Here is a 23,610-nt window from a genome sequence, read left to right on the forward strand (position 1 = left end):
AGGACTGAAAAGGCCCTGGCTCTGGTAGAGGCCAGACGGACCTCCCTAGGGCCAGGGACCATCAGCAACTGCTTATTAGCTGATCGAAGTGACCTCCAGGGAACATATGGGGAGAGGCAGTCCCAAGGGTATGCTGGACCCAGTCCGCATAGGGCTTTATAGGTCAACACCAAAACCTTGAACTGGATCCGGTACTCAACTGGTAACTGGTGCAGTTGACTGAGGACGGGTGTTATATGTGCCATGACTGGAGCTCTGGCAACCACTCGGGCAGCTGCATTCTGAACCAGCTGCAGTTTCCGGATCAAGCCCAAGGGAAGCCCCGCGTAGAGCGAGTTACAGTAGTCTAATCTGGAGGTGACCAGATGAGCCATGCCGGTCTCTGCAGCATTGTCTGCCTAGGCTAATACAGCTGGTGGTGACTCCAGGGCTGCAGTGGAGTGCCTAATATCTGAGGACGTGCCTCTTTGGGGTCTTCCTTCTTGGCCCAGTGGCCAGTGGCAGTTTCTGGGTTCTCTTCTAGGGCTGCCCCACATAGATTGCGCTGCAGTACTCAACTCACAAAATAACAAAAACGTGGTTTAGCCTGGCCAAGTTAGCTTGCCCAAAGGGGAGACCTGGTGAACCAGAGATGCAGCTGATTGAAAGCGCCCTCAACCATTGCTCCCTATTGCTTTTTAAACAGCAAAATTGTGTCCACAAACTCTCCCAAACTCTTAACCCATTCTTTCGTGTATTAATATTAACAGCAAAATCAGAGCAGGCCACAAAAATGCCACGCTATCAAGAGAATAACGACGTTTAAATTTTGATCCACTTCAGTTGCGCTATCCTTGAATTTCCATTATAAGCATGATGGATTTCCGACCAGTTCAGAGAGTTTATCTGCCTATCACAAAGCAATGTCCTTCACACACCACTTCTCAGAAGCAAACTGAAAAAGAAAGCTTTAAAGGGACAGGATTGGGCCTCAGTATCCAAGCCTGGGTTGATCACTGAGGTAAAAACTGACAGGCACAAAATGGTTTCTTTTTTGGAGTGAATAAGAACAACAAGGTATATATCAGAAAAACACAATAGGTAACTCTTAACAATGAATTGTGAGATGTTGGGTTTTCTCCACTACATACCTCAGGACAACACTGCCTCAGGCAGGTTTATAACAGATACACAGTCCTCTACCAGGCCCTGCGAAACCCTGCCGGCCTACTAGCATGTCTCTGTTCCCCACATAAGGAAAGCCAGGGCTTTTTTTTCTGGGAAAAGAGGTGGTGGAACTCAGTGGGTTGCCCTCAGAGAAAATGGCACATGGCTGGTGGCCCTGCCTCCGATCTCCAGCCAGAGGGGAGTTTAGATTGCCCTCCGTGCCACTCAGCGCAGGGCAATCAAAACTCCCCTCTGTCTGGAGATCAGGGGGCGGGGCCGCCAGCCATGTGACCATTTTCAAGAGCTTCTGGAACTCCGTTCCCCCGAGTTCTGGATGAAAAAAAGCCCTGAGGAAAGCTAATCAAATATCTGAAATCCCTAACACTCCGGCAGACTGACCCCTCTCCCCTCACACTTCCGAGACCCTACTTCCTTTTAAATTTTTTATTTGTATTGTGAAAAAGTTAAAAGACAGAACAAAAGAAGGAAAGTAAAAAAATAACAAAAACACAACTACAAAGAGCCAACAGTGGCCTACATAAAAAACAGAAAAGCATAATAAAAAAGTAAAAAGCATAATAAGCATATTATTAACCCATTACAGTTTTTTGCCTACAGCACTTCCTCCTTTAGTATCAATTAACTTGAAGTCTAATTAATCTTTTTTTCTATATCTCATCTGCTTGATATCCCAGAGCCTTATTCTTACAAATCAAAACCACAAATCATTAATTCATTTTTCTTTGTTACTCGCAGATGGTCCATAGAGCATTTCCAATTTGCCATGAATATAGTGTTTTGTCTCTAATTAATGCTGTTAATTTGGCCATCCCAATAAAGTCCCAGAGCCAGGCAGCACTGGTCTCGGTGGAGCTGGGGTGACGGGACCGGGGGGCAATGTGCCCGCCGCCATCTATGCCCTGCCAGAGCTGTGATGCACCCTTCCAGCGGGGATCACAGGGTGGTGGGCGCTTTGCCCCGTCGCCCCAGCTTCACTGAGAGTAGTGAGGCATGGCCTGGGCTCACAGGACAGAGGGCGTCTTGCCCCCTGTGGCTCTGCACTCCACAGACCCCCCTTGCCCCCTACCTACTAATCCTCCCCAGACCCTTCCTGCCTCTCAGCTCTCCCCAGACCCCCCTTGCCCCCTACCTGCCATCCCTCCACAGACCCCTCTTGCCTCTCAGCTGTCCCCAGACCCACCCTTGCCCCCTACCTGCCACCCCCAGACCCCTCCTGGCTATCAGACCCCCCTTGCCTCCCACCTTCCATCCCTCCCCAGATCCCTCCTGGCTCTCAGCCCTCCCCAGACCCCCTTGCCCCCTACCTGCCATTCCTCCCCAGATCCCTCCTGCCTGTTAGCCCTTCCCAACCCCCCCCTGCCTGCCATCCAGCCCTTCCCAGACCCCCCCCCCCCCCCGCCATTCCTCCCCAGCCCCAGCTTTCTAGAGCCTGTTGTATTTATTTGCACAATGGGTTTTGTTTCTACTATTTTATAATCCTCACCACCTTTGTCATCCCAACCACCCGATAAAAGCATAACACGAGAGTCATGCAGGAGTCTTGGAAAGTGGAAAACAGACAGGGACAAAACAAAGTGGTCATAATATTTGCAAAAAAATGTGAAGCAAATTTGGAAACTAATACACAGCCAAATCCACGTCCCTTGGAAGTCAAATAATGGGAAGAAATTCATTCAGGGAAAAAAATGAGCTCATGTATTTTATGGATGAGAATGGGCAAAGAAAATGGAGAGGCTTCCAAGTCTACATTCAGACCCAGTCTTCCGCCTTCAATAATGAATAGTGCTTTAGAGAGGGGGGAAAATTGGTCCAGGTACAACTTGCTCCCATACAGACTCTTTCTGTCTTCCGCACTACCAACACAGCTCTGGATGTCATGTCAACGATGAACGGTCTTCCTCCAAAGCTTACATGTCTCTCCCAGTGTGTATTTGGACAGCAAGCACACCTGTTAGAAGAGAAAAGCAATCTGATTGGGGCAGAAGATGATGGAGAATGGAGCATCACTGGAAGTATCAGGGGGGCCACCAGGCTTTGGGGACCTCCGCGTTCAGGTCCATGAAAACATCCCTCTGATCCTTCAAGACTTTCCATACTTGCTGTTCAAGACTTATTCACAATTCTAGAGAATTTTCAGACCTTTGGAGCATCCTGGAATTTCTTTTCCCAAGAAACAAGCTTGTCCAGGAGATAACTAGAAGAATCTCAAACCATCTAATATGTTGCTAGGAAACAATGAGAGCTTCAAAAACTGATGGAAGAATCCACTGGCTCTTGAATATTATAGGCTAGTCTTCAATTTGGACATAGGACGTGTTGGTGGTTGCGGGTGTCCCTGGCTCCCATTAAAGGCAGGGCTGTGCGGCACTGCTGGAGGTTTAGCAGTCGCCACTAGGTGGCAGCAGTTGTAGCCATTGCAGGAACCCCACTGGCCATTTAGCCAGGGGGCAACAGCACAGAAATTGACAAGTATTGGGAGGGGAATTATGGGGTTAAAACATGGGAGGGAGGGGTTAAAGGAGAGATGTATGAGGCTGGATCTATCAAGCAATGTGGTCATTGTGTCACCAACCTCCGGGTGAGGCTTGGAGGTCTCCTGGAATTATAACTCATCTCCAGACTACAGCATTTTCTGGAAGAAATTGCAGTTTCGGAGGGGGGGGGGGCTCGATGCTACCGTTTATCAGCTGAGCTCCCTCCCCTCTGCCCTCACCAGGAATTTCCCAAACTGGAACTGGGAGATATGGGGATAAACATACCCAAAAGGTTCAATAAGGTTATAGGATGTTGGAATAAATAAACGCACCCTCGTTTGGTACAGACTCACCAGTTAACAGGGACAGAGGGACCGAGGCCCAGCCCACACCAAAGGACCATCCGTATTTCCCATGACGATGGGAATGATTCACCCGTCCTGTGAATATGGACATGGCGATCAGAGCACAAAGACCTAGGAGTGGAAGAGGAGATATTGATATTCCTTTTGATGTCCGTATGCTTGCACAGCTCCCCGCTCTCCCTTGCTAAAGACCAGACCTAATGGAAATATATGCTGGATGTTCTGAGAACACAAAAACCTAAGAAGACCCCTGCCAGATCTCACCAGGAGTCCACCTATTCCAGTCTGTGATCGCAGAGGTGATTGAACTCGTGTTTCTTTACCTGTCCTGTTTGTTGGTTGTGAACTGAAAGCTAATTTTGGGTGATCAGTTTGACTGTTTGCTAACCCATTTGTGGTTGCTTGCTAGGTTGCTTCTTTGTAGTTATTCATAAGAGTGCTGTGTGGTGCAACCAGCTTCTCCTACAGCCATAGGCATCACTTTCACTTCCATGCCATCCGAGAGACTTTTCGAGGACTTTTTAAAAAAGATCATTGTTATTGTGAACATGCACACTGATGTTTAATGGCTATACCCCCAATCTCTGAATTTTGAGCACTCACAGTTAAAAAAATTGCCTCAAGCCCTTTTCCTTGCAGAGTTAGAAAGGGAACAGGGGTAGAGATTTTTCTAAACAATGAAAGCGGAGGATAACAACAACAACAACAATAATGGTGATGATGATAATTCTATTTATATATTGCTCTTGAGGATAACGCCCACTCAGAGCGGATTACAAATGTGTTATTATTATCTTCACAACAAGTACCCTGTGAGATGGGTGGGGCCGAGAGAGCTCTGAGAGAGCTGTGACTCACCCAAGGTCACTCAGCTGGCTTCAAGGGGAAAAGTGAGGAATCAAACCTGGTTCTCCAGATTACAGTCCTGCTGCTCTTAGCCACTACACCAAACTGGCTCAGATTCAGATATTGTGGCAGGAGATCATTAATGTGTATGTTTGCAATAGCAATTATCATTTTTTTAATAGCCCTTAGTGTCACAGAAGGGTGACAGTGGTGGCTCACTGTCTTGAATGCATCCACAGAAAGTTAAATAAGTTGAAATTCATGTAAGTATATCACAACGAAATGCCTTTAAAAAAAAAATCCTGTTCAGTGTTCATCCAAGTTGTTAGCAATGTAAATGACTGCCAATATGTTTGGACTGGCAATGTTTTGGTGCATGCTCAGTTTTGGAACAAAACAAAACAAAACAAAACAAATGCAAACTCATTTTGTATGAACTGAACAAGCTGACTCTTTGGCTCATGTTCGGATCAAACATGTTAAGTTTGACAGTCAAATCGATTTGATGTGAAATTCATGGCTTCCCTATGTGATAGTAACTAAGAAGATGCTCCTGTAAAGAAGATGCCTCTAAAGTCTGTAAACTGGGCAAAAATGCAACAGCCCTCTTGCATTGTTTTCCCTTCCATGTTAACTATTCCAAGGTACACTGCCTTTGCAGACTGAGGATCCATTTAACCATCATGGTGAGTAGCCATTGAAAGCTCCGCCATCTGTGATTTTGGCTATTCCCACCTTGAAAGCCACCCAAGCTGGTGGCCCTCACTGCATTCTTGTGGCGGGGAACTTCACATGCATCTTGTGCCAGGGTGTCCTGTCAGCCTGTTGGTCGAGCTCTAATGTTATGCAAGAAGGATGGAATACCTGCCACCAAGCTGGCTATGGCTGCAATCTTGGCCAATGAGAAGGATCCAATGTTGGGATGGCGAAACAAGGACCAGAGACTGAAGAAGGAGACAGCGCCAGCAATGGTCGCCATCAGCATGAAGGCTCTGGTGGCGTGAATATAGCCTACAAGGAACCAGAACAGAGAAAGAAAAGAAAGGTGTGTATACCAATGAGTGAGCAATAAGGGACGTCACAGCCAAAGAGGAATCCATCATCCCAAAGGGCATTTTGTTGGTTGCCACGGGACAGAGCAACCTGTGGGACTTCCTTCACATCTCTGCAAATATTTGTACAAACATCTGGTTGCACATCTGTCATTGCTAGCTGTGCTTCTGAACATCTCCTCCCTGTAATTTAGAGTTCCAAATTTCCTTCTCCTGAACAGTTCTCCTCATTCTTGGCGTTATCTCTCTCCCCTATCACAATCAGGAGGCAATGAAAAGCCTAGCTACGGGCATTTACAACTCCGGCCTAACATTTAGATCTGTGAGTTTCTGCCCCACAGTCTGGCACCCTCTAGCTCAACTGCCTCTGTACATGAGCCTGTTTTATGCTGCCAGGGTTCCGGATATGTCTAGAAGGTCTGCTAAAGGAGTGGCAGCAGTGTGGGTTACTGAAGGGCTGCTACAAGCAGAGGAAGAAAGCAAAACGAGATAACAGTAACGTGATGGGTTACAGAGTCTACAGAAGATCAATCTGAGAGCCAAGCTACAAGTGACGAATGACACTTGCCTGGCCAGTGAACAGACTCACACATATTCCTCCCTGTTCACTGCGCTCCAAGTGAATGGCAAGTGAGTAGGAAGGAATACACGTGAGTCTGTTCACTTGCCAGGCAAGTGTCATTCGTCACTTGTAGCTTGGCCCTGAGTCTATCAAGTGACTTCTGTCCTAAAGTGGCGCCATAGATGACGGTAGCAAAATAGCCAAGAGTCCACTATCACCTTTAAGACTAACCAACTTTATTGTAGCATAAGCTTTAGAGAGCCACAGCTCTCTTCGTTGGAGAGGAAAGCTATCAAAGGCCACCCTTACATATATAGGTATGTGGACTGATGGGCTAGCAGAAATTTCCTGTTGGCTAGGAAGAGAGGACACTTCTGTCCTCAGTACGACGCCTCTCAGCACCCTGTTCCAGGACATGGAAATGCTTACCAGCCACTTCCATCCCATAGGAATAACAGACAGAACCCTGGCAAACTTGCCACAGGCCTGAGTGGTCACTGGCCTCCACCCAGTAGTCCGAGGTCACGGCGGCCAGAAGCAGCCCGAAGCTGATGGTAGCGAAGATGGCTGTGGCGATCTGCAGTGAATTCATCCTGGGGGATTGCCTGGTTTGGACCACACAGCTGGGATGGACCTAGAGAGGAGAAGAGACAAATGATATACAAGCAGCTTGCTCAGGGATGGAAAATGAAAAAGGGAGGAAAATGTTTTAAGCCGCTTCAGGCCCCCATTGGGGAGAAAGACGGCGTAGAAATGAAGGAAATTTATACATTTTAATCCCACTCATCCTCCAAAGAGTGTCTCATTAACGTGGCCCTCCCTCCATTTTCACAACAACAATCCTCTGAGGTAGGTTAGGCCAACTGGCCTACAGTCATCCAGCAATCTCAACAGCAGAGAGAGGATTTCAACCCATAGCAGAGAGAGGATTTTCCAGGTTCTAGTCCATCATTCTAATCTCTGTAGTGTGGTGGCATCTACTGGGAATCTCTGGAGTCCCCTGTTATGATAAGCAAGATGTAACAGGGGCTTTTGAGCACCTCTTGAGGATTCAGAAAGCAGCAAGCAGATCTGTCAGTTCTACTTGTAAGGGTGCTGGAGGAGAGTTCTGTGGATACCGTGGATGGCCAAAAAGACAAATAAGTGGGTACTGGGTCAAATCAAGCCTGAATTCTCCCTAGAAGCTAAAATGACAAAACTGAGGCTATCGTACTTTGGTCACATCATGAGAAGACAGGATTCTTTGGAAAAGTCAATAATGCTAGGAAAAGTGGAAGGCAGGAGGAAAAGAAGAAGATCTAAAACGAGATGGCTTGACTCAGTAAAAGAAGCCACGTCCTCCAGTTTGCAGGATCTGAGCAAGTCTGTTAATGATAGGACTTTTTGGAGGTCTTTCATTCAAGGGTTGCCATAGGTTGCAGGTGACTTGATGGCACATAACACACACACACACACCCTTGTAAGGGACAGAGGTCCTCAAAGCCTTTCAACAGCTCTTAATGTATCTCTCCCAGGGAATAAAATCAATGGCATAAAGCTCACAGAGTTCTTCTCCTCTTAATGCTCAGTACTTAAGGAGTTTTCTACTTTTCTATTGGACCAAATATAATGAAACCAACAAATAAAAGTCAAAAGTGCTCTTAGCTCCCTGGGGGGAAATTACTTTTTAATTTTTTATAATACTTGGTTAAAGAAAAGAAGGAAAGCATTACTGAAGAATTCGGCCTAATGGTTGCCAAGAGGCTGGAAGGGGTGATGGAATCTCACCCTAAATTTTGGATCCGCCTAGAAGAGTCAGAGCCTCTATTAAAGGGACAGAACATTTTTCCTTCTGATCTGTTGATCCTATGCAGCCACAACTCCTGTTGACCAACCTTGGCTCAAAAACTGTCTCTCAAGCTTAGCCGAACACATAAGGTTGTTGTAAGGAGCTTAGATTAACCAACTTTTCATGGCCCCCTGTCTGTACCTTTGACAGCCATTTGAACAGCAGACAACAGCAAGCAAGTGTGGAAAGCTTGTAATTCCTGCAGGTCATTGTGCTATTAAAGGCACAAAAGGAAGCTTTTATCTGGCTAATATCATGCTACTTGCCATTCTGTATATGGAGCAGCTGGAAAACAGTAGAGGTGGGAACAGCTCCTTCAATTAAGTTAACTGGAGAAATGCATTGCTATCCCACTGCAATTCCTCTGGACTGCAACCCGTGATACGATCCATCACAAAGTGAAATATTCTTAGCCCTCTTGATTTCTTGCTCCTGCACACAATGCATGTGTAATATTAAAAAATCCTTTGCATAATATGAAAAGATGCTCCCTGATTTTTTAAACTGGATTCCATACAAAATCATGGAATGCGGCTCTACTTAGATCCAGAGGAGTTGGCCATGTTAGTCTGTAGTGGCAAAATAGAAAAGAGTCCAGTAGCACCTTTAAGACTAACCAACTTTACTGTAGCATAAGCTTTCGAGAACCACAGCTCTCTTCGTCAGATGCATGAACTGTGGTTCTCGAAAGCTTATGCTACAGTAAAGTTGGTTAGTTTTAAAGGTGCTACTGGACTCTTTTCTATTTTGGCTCTACTTAGAGCTTTAAGTGGAACCTCAAGGTTCAGAGGCAAACCATAAGGCAGATCTGTAGCCTTCATGCCCTGATTGTGCATTAGAAAAGAAAAAGATGGGGAAGTCTTTGCATGGGGAAGCGTCAAAGGGGAGCAGCTCCACCACCCACACCTAAATTCCCTCATCCAAACCAGAGAGATCTGCTGGGGCTCACCAGAGCCAGGAAGTAGAGGCTGGTACTGATGGGGGCAAACTGACCTCTGTTGGGATGGCATTCAGAGCAGCAACAACTACGTGCTTTTCTAACTGCACTGCTTTTTCTGGTGCCAGAAGCGGCCACCTTCCTTCCCCTGGCTGATCAGGGCTTTTGCAATTTTTTTTAAAAAAAACACCAATTTCGTATTGATAGATCGACCTAACATTGCAATAAAGGGTACAGCAAGTTCTTTGAATTCGCAGCTTTCATTTTTCCCCCGCAAATGTGAGTCTCTCACCCCTTTCCTTGTGGAGATATAAGAGAAAAGGAATACCTCTGCAATGGAATGAGCTAGAGACTTACTTTTTTTAAAAAAAATGAAAGCTGGGAATTCAGAGAACCTGCTGCATCTTTTATTACAATGTTAGGCTGATCAAGCAATATGAAATTAATGATTAACCCCCAAACCAAAAAGGAGCCAAAAAACTCAAAGCGAAAACTAAAGGGAAAAATGCAAACGGAACTAAGGGGATAAATCAAGTAAAACCCTAGACCTACACCCTTCTGAGCCCATTGATTTAAATGGGCTTAGAAGGGTGTAACTCTGCTTAGAATAGTCCAACAAGTTTTGTTTTCGACTGTTCTGTGCTCATCTCAGCATGCTTCCGCAGTTTATGATCCTATGGATTTCTTCCTGCAATGACTATGTTTGTAAAGCAGATTAATGAGTTTATCCAGGGATTGGGGTGAATTTAAGGACAAGGGTGTGGTAGAGAAGCACATTTCTAGATATCATAAATGACTGCTTCCTAATTCAGGGAGTTCTGAAATCTGACATAAGAGAATCATCCCTCTTTTTTCGAAGTTGCTGCTTAGATGGCAGAATTCCTCTCCCCTACCCTCCCCCACACCCAAGTCAGTTCAGTGCTTCAGCATTTAACCATCCTCTGTGTGACTGGACTGTACAAGTACTGCCAGAAAGAGGTGTTGACTGTCAGTGGACACGGTTAGAGTTGTGTGGCATCCCTCTGTTGGATTGTGATTTCCACTGTAAGAAATGTGTAAGAACATCCCACAGTCTTGTTGAAGGCTTTCACGGCCGGAGAACGATGACTGTTGTGGGTTTTCTGGGCTGTATTGCCGTGGTCTTGGCATTGTAGTTCCTGACGTTTCGCCAGCAGCTGTGGCTGGCATCTTCAGAGGCATCTTCAGAGGCTACACGTCTGAAGATGCCAGCCACAGCTGCTGGTGAAACGTCAGGAACTACAATGCCAAGACCACGGCAATACAGCCCGGAAAACCCACAACAACCATCCCACAGTCTGTTGTGAGTAGCAAGTCGTTTGGCCTGTCCCAGCTGGCAGCTGAGACGTGCCCCATGGTGTTGAGAATGTTGACAGTATTGGATCAATGGACTGAAACCAGCGAGTAGAACAGGCAGTGCTAGTTTTTGACAGGCAGGTGCTCTGAGCCTTTCAGAGAGCTTGCACTGCTCTGGTAGGGGTGATGTGGAGTTGCCAATCTCCAGGTGGGGCCTGGAGACCTCCCAGAATTACAACTGATCTCCAAATTGCAGAGATCAGGTCCCCTAGAGGCAGGGGTCATTTCATAGAAAAAGAGCTGCAGGAACTCATTAGCATACCTCATTAGCATGACTCATTAGCATATGCCATGCCCCTTGCCATCACCAGAAGTGTGTCATTAGCATAATTGATTTGATTGGGCCTGAAATGGCCAGCATTCAGCTGCTGCCGGAGGGGGAGTGTTCCCCCACCTGGCAGTGGCCCGATCAGGGCCATTTTGTCCCCAATCCAGGCCAAAAAGGGCCCCAAATGGCTCAAAATGGATATTTTGGTCATGTTTTAGCCTGGATCAGGCCCAAAATGGCCCAAATTGGGTCGGTGCCAGGCAGAAGAGGGGTCCCCCACCAGGCACCGACTCAATCCTGACGGTTTTGGCCCTGATCCTGGCCGAAATGGGCCCCAAAGGGCCAAAAATGGACATTTGGGGCCTGTTTGGGCCTGAATCAGGGCTGAAACAGCCTGGACCAAGTCAGTGCCAGTCAGAGAAGGGTTCACCCTTTCAGCACCAACCCGATCCCGGCTGTTCCGCCCTGATCTCAGCGGAAATGGGCCCAAAATGGCCACTTTGGGCCCGGATCAAGGCCGAAACAGCCAGGATCAAGTCACTGCTGGGCAGGGGAGGGTTCTCCTGCCTGGCACCAACCCGGTCTGGGCTGTTTCAGCCCTGATCAGGGCCGTTTAGGCCCCAATCCAGGCCAAAACGGCCCCAAATGGCCAAAAGTCAGGTGGGCGGGGCCACCTGACACGTGACCTGTTGGGGGAACTGCAGAAATCGTGTTCCGGCACGTTCCTCCTCAAAATGAGCCCTGCCTAGAGGAAATGGATGCTTTTGATGGTATTATACCCTTTTGAGGCCCCTCCCCTTCACCTTCCCTGGTTCAACCCCCATATATTTGGAATTTCCTATTCTGGAGTTGGCAACCCTAAGATGATGAGCTACTATGAGCCCCCATACAATTTCCCCATGTCTCACACCACCCAACCCCGTCACATGACTTGCATGGCCCCCAAGGACACCCACGGACCCTCCGTCCCATTCCCAACATCCCTTTTATCTGGTGGCAGCCCCCAAAGCAGACAGAAATAGCTCATTCCCCTGTTAATATTTACATAATTTTAATGAATTTGTCAGCTTTTTTACTGGATATAATAAAATGCAAAATCCAGATATAAAACAACAACATCAACGACATATTAAAGAGGTCTAAACTATTAATTAAAATGCTCTTAGCAGATTTTGAAACAGTTACTTAAATGGTCCCAAAATTTCTCACATATAAGATATGAGAATCTTAGACATGATAGATAAATGGAACCTCCATACTCCAGAGCAATCTACCTCTGAATACTAGAACTTGGGGCAAAACCCACGGGAATATTGCTGCCATCAGGCCTTGCTTGTAAATTTCCTTGAATCATGCCACTGTTGGAAATAGGTTGCTGGATCCAGAAGATTGTACAGCCAGAAAGGATGTTTTTCAACCATATATGACTGACTGTAGCTCAGTATGCCCCATAGTGTAGCTCCTGGGAGAACCACAGAGTCATAGAATTGGAAGGGACCTCCAGGGTCATCTAGTCCAACCTCCTGCACAATGCAGGAAATTCACAACTACCCCCTTCCGCACCCCCAGTGACCCCTGCTCCATGCCCAGAAGATGGCAAAAAAAATCTCCAGGGTCCCTAGCCAAACTGGCCTGGAGAAAATTGTTTCCTGAACCCCAAGTGGTTATCTGCATTATCCTTCCTGCCCTACCTCTCATGATCTGTCTAGGTTCACAGAATCAGCATTGCTGTCAGATGGCCATCTAGCCATCTAGAGGAGACCTCCAGGAAAAACCTTGTTGGGGGGATTCAGAGATCAGCAAAAATCTCCCCCTTCCTTCCATGGAAATCCTTCGGTGGATCCAAGTCATAGTAACTGGATTATGCCATTTCTTTCACAATCCCTATATCCACAATATAAGCTGTGTACAAATTAGAGACCAATTCTACTTGCGCAAGTCCAGATCTACACATAACTGATTCATCAACGTACTTTTACATGACTCTTCCTTAGTTCTGCATTGATATTGTATTAAAATTGGGGGGTATTATCCCCCCCACACACACACACTCTGACAACAAAACATGTATATTCTCACCTTTGGTTCAGAAACACGTCCTCACTTTAGGGGAAGATGGTACTGTGTGTTGAATACACTCTGGGGATGCGCAGAATGCATCACTCATTTATGGCATTTTATCTAGGGTGGGGTGGACAGGACTGGCATCTTCTAAAATATACAAAAACTTCCCGAATTAAACCTGTCACTCCAGCTCAACATTTCTCCTCATTCGCTTCCTTCATTACTTGTCATAACTGGTGAGTGAGTCTGTCAGGTGGGGCCACTTCAAATTATTTGCTGCTCTGAGCAACAGGGATTTTTCCTGCCTGGCCTGGCAATGAGTGATAGATGGGGGGATGGGAGAGTGACATGGAGGGGCAGCTACTGGTGACAACATGACATCACTTCTGAGAAGAACCCGGACATGACATCATGCCTCTCTAGGAATCACCAGGAACTCTATAGTTTTACATGGAGAATCATATGCTGTCATCCTAACCTCCCTCACAGGGCTGTTGTGACGATAAAATGGAGAAGGGGAGAATGTTGTAAGCGACTTTGTTGGGGAGAAAAGTGAGGTATAAATGAAGGAAATAAATAAATAAAATCTGCCAGTCAGCCGTGTTGTGTAGCACCTTGCAAAACTTTCAAAACCATTGGCTGTTCTTTTTACTTAAAAAAATCATTTTGTACAGAGAAAACATTAAGAGAAAATACAGTATTTGCTCTCTGAAAAATACACTTTCTTAAAACCTGGCGATGTTGGCAAACTTGGGTGGGGGAGTTGTTTGTTTTTCAGAAAGTTTAGGAGAGACGGAAGCTTAATATGGTTACCCCAAAGAGATTTTTTTTCGTAGGATAAACCAAGCAAGAGATAATCAGGACGGAGGATCAGCCTGGGAAGAAAATTCCTTTTAGATCCAAACTCCTCCTCCTGTCGAGAGACACAGGTGGGCTTGATCAAGCTGATAGAGGAAGCGGAATGGAGCATCTCTGGTGGTACCTGGACCATGGACCGCTGCTAACGGGAATTGCAGCCCGATCTTCAAACCTTCCCATTGTGATGGACTGAGATGCTATTCACGTCTACCGACCATATATGGCTGGAGCATTTTAAGACTTTTTTTGAAAGAATAGTCCAGGGGATGGTTTCGATTAAGTGTGATGAAATCCCTTAATACTTGCAAGGAGGGACTGACCAGCTCCTATCTGGACTGAGAGATAGTAAAGAGTCCAGTAACACGTTTAAGACTAACCAACTTTATAGTTGCATACGCTTCTGAGAACCACAGCCCTCTCCCAAACTCCTGGAGATTTAGAGGCGGAGCCTGGGGACTGCCGGGTTTGAGGAGGGGAGAGACTTCCGAAGGGTATAATGCCATAGAGTCCACCCTTCAAAGCAGCCATTTTCTCCAGGGAATCTCTCTGTGGCCTGAAGATTAGTTTAATTCTGGGAGATCCCCAGGCCTAGAGTTTGGCAACTCTGATTAGGGCTGATCATCACATGGTGTTTTGTGAATGAGCAGGAGCCCTCCTGGAAGGTGACAAATCTAGGGTGCTGGTAGATACGCCCATCTCTCCAAGTGGAAGTCTCTGCACAAAAAATGCATCTTGTAGCATGCTAGACAACAAGCTTTTCCGGGAGGTACAAGTTTTCTACACCCAAACTGAATTAAAAAAACAACAACAGGAGAGAACAGATGTTTTTCCTCCTTCCCTTACAATTGGAATAAATCACATTTTCCGGGATTCAGTATAAAGCATGCCCAAATCAATCTGGTCACAGCCTACAGTGGGACAAAGAAAAGTTTAGATACAGCTGGATATAGTTTGTTGGTTGGTTTTAATTTACTTTATTTATACTCTGCCTTTCTCACGGAGACTCAAGGCAGCTTACATCATTCACCTGTCCTCTACTTAATCCTTACAACAACCCTGTAAGATAGGACTTGCTGAGCGTGTGTGAGTGGCCCATGAAGACCATACAAACTTCAGTGCCTCTGAACTTACGTAGAGTGTAATCTCATTTTATCTGAGAATAGGAAAAGGAAAAGGAAAGGACGATGTCTGTCTGTCCGTCCGTCCGTCTGTCTGTATATCTATGTAACAATTTATACCCCTCCTTTATCCCCAATGGGGGGGCCAAGGAATTTACAACATTCTGTTCTCCAGTTTATCCTCACAACAACTCTGTGAGGTAGATTCTCTGAGAATATGTGACTGGCCAAGGTCACCCACCAGCTTCCATGGCAGAGTGGGGAATTGAACGTGGGTTGTCATGATCCTAGTCTGTCACTCTAACCACTACATCTCACTGGAAGCAACAATGAATATGGTCACAAAATTTTACTCTTGTATGCGATTTTGGGTGTCTGGTGTAGAGAAAAGTGAGTACAAATGAAATAAATCCTACAATCATAGGTGTATAGAACAGTGTGTGGATGGGAGGGGGTAGTGTTCTGATACCATAATGCCACTTTCAGTGCAAGCCTGAAAGTGACATCATTGGGTGAGTGTGATGATCTAGGCCTTCTCCAAAACTCTATGGTAGAGTTTGAGGGTAATCTAGACTGTTATGCTGACGCAATGATGTCATTTCTGGGTTTCTGCTGGAAGTTACATCCTGTCGGAATGCTGCCTATTTGTATGTCCCTTCTCTCCTTCCTCAACCTTCTGCTGGTTGCCAATGCTGGGTAGGCAATCTTAGCTACATGGGACCTAGGTTATAAGAGAAACTAAGTATCAGACGGTAAACTGTTTGAATTGCTTCCATGACGCAGAAATTGACATGGTAGGCTTAACATGCAATTATGTCAAGATGTCTGTCTGCAGCAGTAGAAAAGAGGCAAGAGCCCAGTAGTACCTGGAAGAGTAACAAAATTTGTGGTTCGGTACGAGCTTTCATGAGCCACAGCTCACTTCTTCGGTATCTGCAGGGTGAAACAGACCACAAATTGTGTTAGTCTTAAAGGTGCTACTGGACTCTTGCTCTTTTCTAATGCAGTTATGGGAATTTGTAATCTCCATAACTCTTCCGTTAAAGGTTTTTTTTAGTCTAAAAGTTTTCTCCTCTTCATTCACTTTATTTTTGTTCTTTTACCTTCATTCACTGGCTATGCTCAGATCACCAATGTAAACAACTGGCAATGAGCACCATGCATCAGGAAGTCCTCTTGGAAATGCCCACTGATATGAGGCAATTTGCATAAGGGAGGATCCCCCCAACGAGGCATCCCGTGTCTCCCTGGGAATCGCTGGTACAATTTCACACCTAGCCTTTGTGGAGTTAATCTGCTAACAATATGTAAACAAAGCCCATGTGGTTTTGTCGGTCTTTGCAGACAATACAAGCCAAAGAACATAATCAACAAGGAAGCATATATCACAGAGGATAGTACCTGAAATATTACTCTATTTCTTAATAGCAGTTTTTGGAAACTCTCACCCTCAAGGTTTATTTAATTAGCTTAACCCCTCCTCTAATGACATATAAAAGGGATATTTCACCTACTGTGCACTTGTATATCTCCACAAGGGGCCTTAGCAACTGTCCCCATTAATTTATAAAGTTTGGGCTGCATAGGAAGCCAAAGGGACTGATTCAAAGGCTTAACTGAGAATTAGAGAATCACTGGCCACTTGAAAGATACTTACCAGGTTAGCTGTGTTTGTTTAGTCTGGGTTCTGCTGTTGGGTGTATATGTGTGTATATAGTTTTATTGAATTATGTTATATATATATAATGGTACTTTAATGTTCAAATGTTTGCTGCTTTGGGGCCCTATTTGGGTGGAAAGGCAGCATACAAATATATATATTTACAAACTATGTCATCCATGGTTAAATTCGCTTAGCATCCTGCCTCTGACAGGAAATATGATTTTGCATTCATTTGACATTAGGTGGGTGTTTGGAATTCAAACCTGAATCTGTTGATTTTGATCAGTTTCAGTGGAGAGAAAATAAGAAATTACCCCTTAAGTCTTGCTGATTTTAAAAAAAAACTCCATCTTGCACATGTGGTGAGGGATAATGGGAAGAATCCCAACTATGAGGGCTATGGTAATGCTGAATTTTAAACTAACTAAACTTCAATTAATTCTAGCCTGTCCTATTTAAGCGTTGTTTAGAATAATTACTAAGTAGAGTATTCTCTCTGGCCAGGTGCAATGCTGTGCCTTCGGCCGTTCTATATGGCAGATTTAACAGGATTCAGCTAGATGCTGTTTATGTGAACAAAAATGTGTCGAGTCAATTACACATGTTCTTTTGCATTGTCATTTGTACGCTGGCATACGTCGAACATATTTAAAATCTGTTCTAGCCAGTATGACGGATTGCTCTGATTTGCTCAAAGACTGTTGAACAATTCCTTTCCTGATGTCACCGAGAAGGTGGCTAAGTTTCTCCATTCCGCTTTGAAGTTGCGTCAAAGGATATCACAGAAATAAGCTATAATTGTATTTATGTTGTATCATTTTACTTCGTTTTTTCTTTTTTGTAAGTGGATAACTTGAATTGTTGAGATATGCCAATAAAGGCTAACTTGAACTTGAACTACTAAGAGTGGGAGGGTTGCATGTTTTCAACTTTTCTTTTTACCCTTGCTCAGCTTGAATTTTTGAACTGTATTTATTAATTCTTCTTATATTTTGAATGTGCTATACCTGATCGCTGGAAACATACTGAGCCTGTCCTGTCTTGCTATGTAAAGTTCAATAATGGGTAAATTTGCCATCCCTGGGGTGTAACAGCTCAAAACTGGAGAATTCTATGCACATGGAGCAGCATAAATCCTACTATATAATTCCCTTAGCGTCTTTCCGATGACGCACATTGATCCTGGTGTGCCTGTGCGGGCACACCAAGATGAAAGTGCACCGTGGAACACCGCCTCTGGAGGCGCCGCTGGTGGTGGATGGTCCGGTGAGTCTGCCCGGCCCTCTGTAGCAGGAAAAGCACCGTGCCTGCAAGCCCTAGTGGAGCCCAGGTGATGGGGTGAAGCGCTTGGCGCCCTTTCAGCCCCACCGGAGCCGCGCTGCGCCGTTCTCAGTGGGGCTGGGGTGATGCAACGGAGGCGAGGGGCCCTGCACCCTCTCAGCCCCACCAGAGCCACGCAGTGCCGCTCTCAGTGGAGCCGGGATGCGTTGTGCCCCAGCTCCAGGGGGGTTCACAGGGCTACAGGCATGTTGCTCCCCTGTGTCTCAGCCCTCCCCAGACCCTCTTACCCCTCTACCTGCCAATCCTCCCCAGACCCCTCCTGCCTCTCAGCCCTCCCCAGCCCTCCCTTGCTCTTCTACCTGTCAATCCTCCCCAGACCCCTCCTGCCTCTCAGTCCTCCCCACACCCCCTTGCTCTTCTACCTGCCAATCCTCCCCAGTCCCCTATTGCCTCTCAGCCCGCCCCAGACCCCCCTTTCCCCTCTACCTGCCAATTCTCCCCAGACCCCTCCTGCCTCTCAGCCCTCCCCAGACCCCCCTTGCTCCTCTACCTGCCAATCCTCCCCAGACCCCTCCTGCCTCTCAGCCCTCCCCAGACCCCCCTTGCTCCTCTACCTGCCAATCCTCCCCAGACCCCTCCTGCCTCTCAGCCCTCCCCAGCCCTCCCTTGCTCCTCTACCTGCCAATCCTCCCCAGACCCCTCCTGCCTCTCAGCCCTCCCCAGACCCCCCTTGCCCTTCCACATGCCAATCCTCACCAGACCCCTCCTGCCTCTCAGCTCTCCCCAGACCCCCCTTGCCCGTCCACATGCCAACCCTCCCCAGACCCCCCCCCCATGCCAGCCCTCCTCAGACCCAGCTTTTTAGAGCCCGTTGTATTTATTTGCACAACGGGCTTTGTTTCTAGTGAGGAAATAATTCCCTCCATCTTGACATTGGAAAACACCTTGGGGTGGGGGGAGGCAGGAGCTCTCTTTTATTTTTTTTAGCAGCTGTTCCCTGCAGCTGCCGTGTGGCTGTGAGGAACCCAAGTTGGGGAACCCACACCCAACTCATTAAAAAGTCACATGTCCAGTTTGGTCTTCTCTTTTATTATCTATTATCTTTTAAGATACCCTGAATTAAGAAGCAGCCATTTATGTGGTTCTATAGTCACCCTTACCCTTCATAATCTCACTAATCTGCTTTAAAAAAAGTCATTCAAGTCACTTCCTTTACTAGGTCATTTGACCCAGAAGACCACAGAAATATCCTACAATGTTTGCTTCACAGTCAGGGACAATAACTGGGCACCTAAGTTTCACTCTAAGGCTTAGAGGGCTTAGTTTTTTTACAAATAGTGAGTCAACAATTCGCTGTTCACAAACATGTCCGGGCAGAACTTTGAATGCCAGTGGCTTTCAATCACCCTCTGGTTTATATCCTTTATCACTAGCATAACATAACCTATTTAAGCAGGACTATGTGGATGGCAAGAGCTTTAAAGAACAAGATCCGTCCAATAAAATTAAGCTGTACTCATTATGTATCCTGAGCAGGATAGCTCAGGTGAGCCTGATCTCATCAGATCTCAGAAGCTAAGCAGGGTCAGCCTTGGTTAGTAATTGGATGGGAGACCTCCAACGGAGACCAGGGTGGCAGAGGCAAGAAGTGACATCATCATGCTGCCCACAGGAGGGCTCCTGCACTCTGCGCCGGTCCGATTCGGCCTGTTTGGGGCCAAAACCGGCCCCAAATGAAGCACAGAGGCACTCTCCTGGCTGGCATGATGACACTACTATTGGAATGGTCATCATTGCACCACCACCCCCAGAGCGCACACTGAGCATATTCCCAGGGTATATTGCTTAATTATACACTTAATTATAATTATAATTATATACGGCCAGTGGCTTGCTACCTCCTGCAGACTGCTTGTAAATTTGCAGGCAAAGGTGCAAACCCCCAGGAGTTTGTCCACCACCGGTGGGCATGTGGGAACCCAAGTTCCAGCCAATAGAGAAGTTATTTGGATTGTAAAGAAAGTGTTTAAAACAGCAGATGCAAAAAGGCCAACCCCAAAGCAGCCAGGTGTTATAAATTTTTGCAGAAATCACATCGCGTCAATGCCCGCTGCGGGCCATCGCAATGCTTTGTTTTAATTAAACAGTTGGATTCTCCTGGTCTGCACCCGTTCTAAGTCAACTGCTAGGCGCCGGCCAAGGTGGGACACCGACCTGCCCCTGTGATGGGGGAGGGCCAGGCAACACCTGCCCCAGCTGGGGTGGTCCACAGGAAGGGCCTGGCATGCGTCCGGAGTCACCAGCACGCCCCCCCCCCCCCGAATACTATGAAATTATGCTGAAAAATAACACTGTGCAACTAGCTTGCTATAATCACATCCTCCGGTATTACTCCATCTGCGACGACTCCCAGGGTGTCTGAGGGCCAAGCTACACATGACGAATGACACTTGAATGGCAAGTGTATTTCTCCCTGTTCACTTGCCCTCCACTCAATCCACTTGCCGTTCAAGTGTCATTCGTCATGTGTAGCTTGGCCCTCAGTTGCTCGCTTTAAAATTCGGGACTGGGTGTTCCACTGTGATGCCGTAATGGATAGGCAGGCGATCTCTTATTCTAAATTTTTCCCAATAGTTTAAACTATTCAAGAAGGATCATGTTAGATACCCCTATTTGGCTAATAGCCTTCTTCACAACCTTAGAACACCCTTTACCTCAATTCAGTTTCAAATTATGCCCACAGTGCTGTTAGCTGATGACACAAAATACTCCAAGCTTGTTGCTGCTGTATTTTGAAGCCTATGTTGTAGAGGATCTTCTACACTACCTATTATCCTGTCCTGTCTGTGCAGAGCCAAATACTAAGTTCCTAGCAGAGTTTTCAATTCATCTAAACTCCTCTTCAGACTCCGAGAAGCTGCTTTTTCTCCTGTCTGATACTGTTGCATTTGTTTCATATAGAGTCTCTCTAGCCAAGAAAATTCAGGCTAGAGCTGTTTGCAGTGATAGTAATGCTTTTATTCGACCGGAATTTTCTGCCTAGATCATTTTAATCTGTCAATATCTGTACATATGTTTAATCGCTGATTTGCATATACAACTCTCTTATATATGTTAGACTGCTTTATGTGTTTGGATTGTAACAGCCTATGGCTACCAACAATAAATTCTACCTACTTGTAAATTCTTCCGCAATGGTAGCTCAGCTCTGAACAGTGCCTTGGGATTTCCCCTCACAACTTCCTTGTCCAAATACCCATTGTGCACCAAATCCCCCAAAACGGGCTTAGTGCCATCTGATGGTGATTGTCATGTGTATGTGCATCCATGCCATGATTTTTGTATTGTTTCATTGTTTATGTCATGCTTAAGTGCTATAAGGTTTCACACTGCGTTATTGCTCATGTACCAAGGTGCTGTTCTGTATGAGCACTCACACTCACACTGTAAACTGTTCATTCCATGAGACCCAGAGAAGGGCCTCCTCTCGATTCGGTTTCGTTTTCTCAGCCATGCCGGACGCTCCTCTCGGCTGGTCTGGGAGGAAACGACCGGGCACCCTGACCGGGCGGCTGACCCGCAAGGATTAGCCCCCAGGACTCCCAGGGAGGGAGCCAGGGTCCGGGACGCGGCGGGAAGAACTCCCCGAAATCAATGCGGGGGGGGAATTGCCCGTTTGTCCCTATGGAGGCCGGCAGATGTGCGCGGCGCCTCGAGTGCCGCCGGGCAACGAGAAACGGCAAGTAAAAGAAACAGGCGGAAGCCTGTAAACAAGCGAATCCCTTCTGTTCTACAAGCGTTTGTGAAGGAGAGGTTGATCTGAAGAAGACTCGCTCTTCCCCTTCGTTGAGTTCCAGAATTTTGTTGGCGCCCCCCCCCCCCCAAATGGCAGCAAAGAGGCAAAGTCCCGCTCTCGGTAAGTCAATCTCGGCTACCTTGCAGAAGGGGGAGTCGCTCGAAGAGTTGGTACGCAGGGCGGTGGTGGAAGCTATAAAACCCTTTGTTGACAAGCTGAACGAAACTGATCAAAGGGTGGGCTTAATTGAAAGCGAGGTGAAAACCATTAAGGCAGCAGCGGGGGGGGCAGAAAAGTCTGCTCTGGAAAGTGCGTCACTTGTGAAGGCTACAAAAAAGGACCTGAAGTTGGTGGAGAACCAGCTGATCGGGCTACAGGTGGAACGAACGCAGACAATTTTGCGTCTCCAAAACGTGAAAGAGGAGGAAAATGAGGATCTGTGGGATTTGGTCTCGGAATTACTGGCGACATCCGCGAGGACGACTAAAGAAGAGGTTAAAAGCGCCATTTTGGAGGTCCGTCGGGCTTCTTCAAAATATGCAACAAAGCGACAGTTGCCTCGTGAGATCATTATTGACTTTTCATCTAAAAAGATTCGGGACACCATCCTATATAACTCATACAATGCGGATTTGGACTTTATGGGTTTGAAAGTCAAGATTTTGAAGGACGTTCCATTTCTAGTCCGGAAACGGCGTTTTAAATATAAAAAGTTTGTAGCACTTCTGAGGGACCATGGAATAAAGTACAAATGGTTATTCCCGGAAGGAATATGGTTCAGATATAAGGATCAGGCCTATAAGATATTATCAGAAGATCAACTAAAGGATTTTGAGAATAAAAACCCAGAACTCTGCTGCACCAAGAACGAAGAAAAGGAGGAGCCGGAGGGGGGGGGGGGAGGAGGAGAGCATCGCAACAGCAGTTGCACAGAGAGAATTGCGTCCGGGACCTAGAAGGGGGAGGAAAGTTTAACCAGAATTTGAAATGTTTATTCTCTGTATGATTAACCACTCCATCATTATTTTATGGAGCTATTTTTGTATTGACAGTATGAAGGGAAACATTGAAGTGTAGTGTTTAGTGTTTGTAGTTCATTCCCCCCTTTTCTTTTTCCACCCCCCCTTTGTCCCTTCCCTCTCCCCTTTCCTTGTGATAGTTTTGTGTAGTGTTTTGTAGCTATGAAAAATAAAAAAATTATTAAAAAAAAAAAAAGAGAAGGGCCTCCTCTCTTATCTTAGGGCCAAGCTACAAGTGACACCTGACACAGGTTGGACACTTGTCAGCTTCCCTCAAGTTTTGATGGGAAATGTAGGCATCCTGGTCTTGCAGCTTGGCTCTCCATTTAATTGAAGTTTACAGAACCCCACCCCCCACACACACACAGCAGAGGGGAAGGGGGGCGCCCAGCGAGAGCCTGACACCTGCACTCCCCTCCAAACCGCATGTTCTCCCTCCCATAGACTGCTGCTCTGTAAACTTCAATTAAATGGAGAGCCAAGCTGCAAGACCAGGATGCCTACATTTCCCATCAAAACTTGAGGGAAGCTGACAGGTGCCCAACTAGTGTCAGGTGTCACTTGTAGCTTGGCTCTGAGGCATCACCGGACGTGGGTTGCCCTGGTTGCTGGTACCCAAGATACAGCTCTGGGGTCTTCTCATAAAAAAAACAGTGACACAGCTTAGGATCAGGTATCTTTTTTCTCTCCCCCTACCCAATTCCTGAGCTTCCCTGAAAAAGATAACACTCCTGAAATTCTAGGAGATAGAGTCCTGTTACTCCTACAGTTTGGGGTCATTTATTTACTTGTTTACTTACTTCATTTGTGGCCTGCTTTTCTCCCAAATAGAGAAAGGCTTACATCATTAATCTTTCCTCCATTTTATCCTCATGACAGTTCCATGACCCGTTAGACTTGAGAGCCAAACTACAAGTGATGCCTGACACAGGTTGGAC

The 23,610-nt window shown here is 46.3% G+C and overlaps 1 protein-coding gene across 1 annotated transcript; it reads right to left on the reverse strand.

The window, feature by feature from the left end:
* Positions 1-2,610: 2,610 nt before the first annotated feature.
* LOC129343652 (lens fiber membrane intrinsic protein-like) lies at positions 2,611-13,016 on the reverse strand. Its single transcript, XM_054999990.1, has 5 exons — positions 12,953-13,016; positions 6,896-7,100; positions 5,717-5,863; positions 3,995-4,117; positions 2,611-3,115 (listed from the first exon to the last, which is right to left on the reverse strand). Exons 2-5 carry the CDS (start codon positions 7,056-7,058, stop codon positions 3,075-3,077), a joined length of 474 nt encoding a protein of 157 aa, XP_054855965.1. The 5' UTR covers positions 7,059-7,100; positions 12,953-13,016; the 3' UTR covers positions 2,611-3,074.
* Positions 13,017-23,610: the final 10,594 nt, after the last annotated feature.

This window comes from Eublepharis macularius, chromosome 15 (genome assembly GCF_028583425.1).
Source record: "Eublepharis macularius isolate TG4126 chromosome 15, MPM_Emac_v1.0, whole genome shotgun sequence".
NCBI lineage: Eukaryota > Metazoa > Chordata > Lepidosauria > Squamata > Eublepharidae > Eublepharis > Eublepharis macularius.

Excerpts from the sequence above, each read along its gene's own strand:
- LOC129343652 (XM_054999990.1), bottom strand. The coding sequence starts at position 7,058 with ATGAATTCACTGCAGATCGCCACAGCCATCTTCGCTACCATCAGCTTC. Across the intron at positions 5,864-6,895 it reads CTATGGGATGGAAGTGGCTG|GCTATATTCACGCCACCAGA; the intron begins GTAAGCATTTCC and ends GGTTCCTTGTAG. Across the intron at positions 3,116-3,994 it reads CCCTCTGTCCCTGTTAACTG|GTGTGCTTGCTGTCCAAATA; the intron begins GTGAGTCTGTAC and ends CTCTTCTAACAG.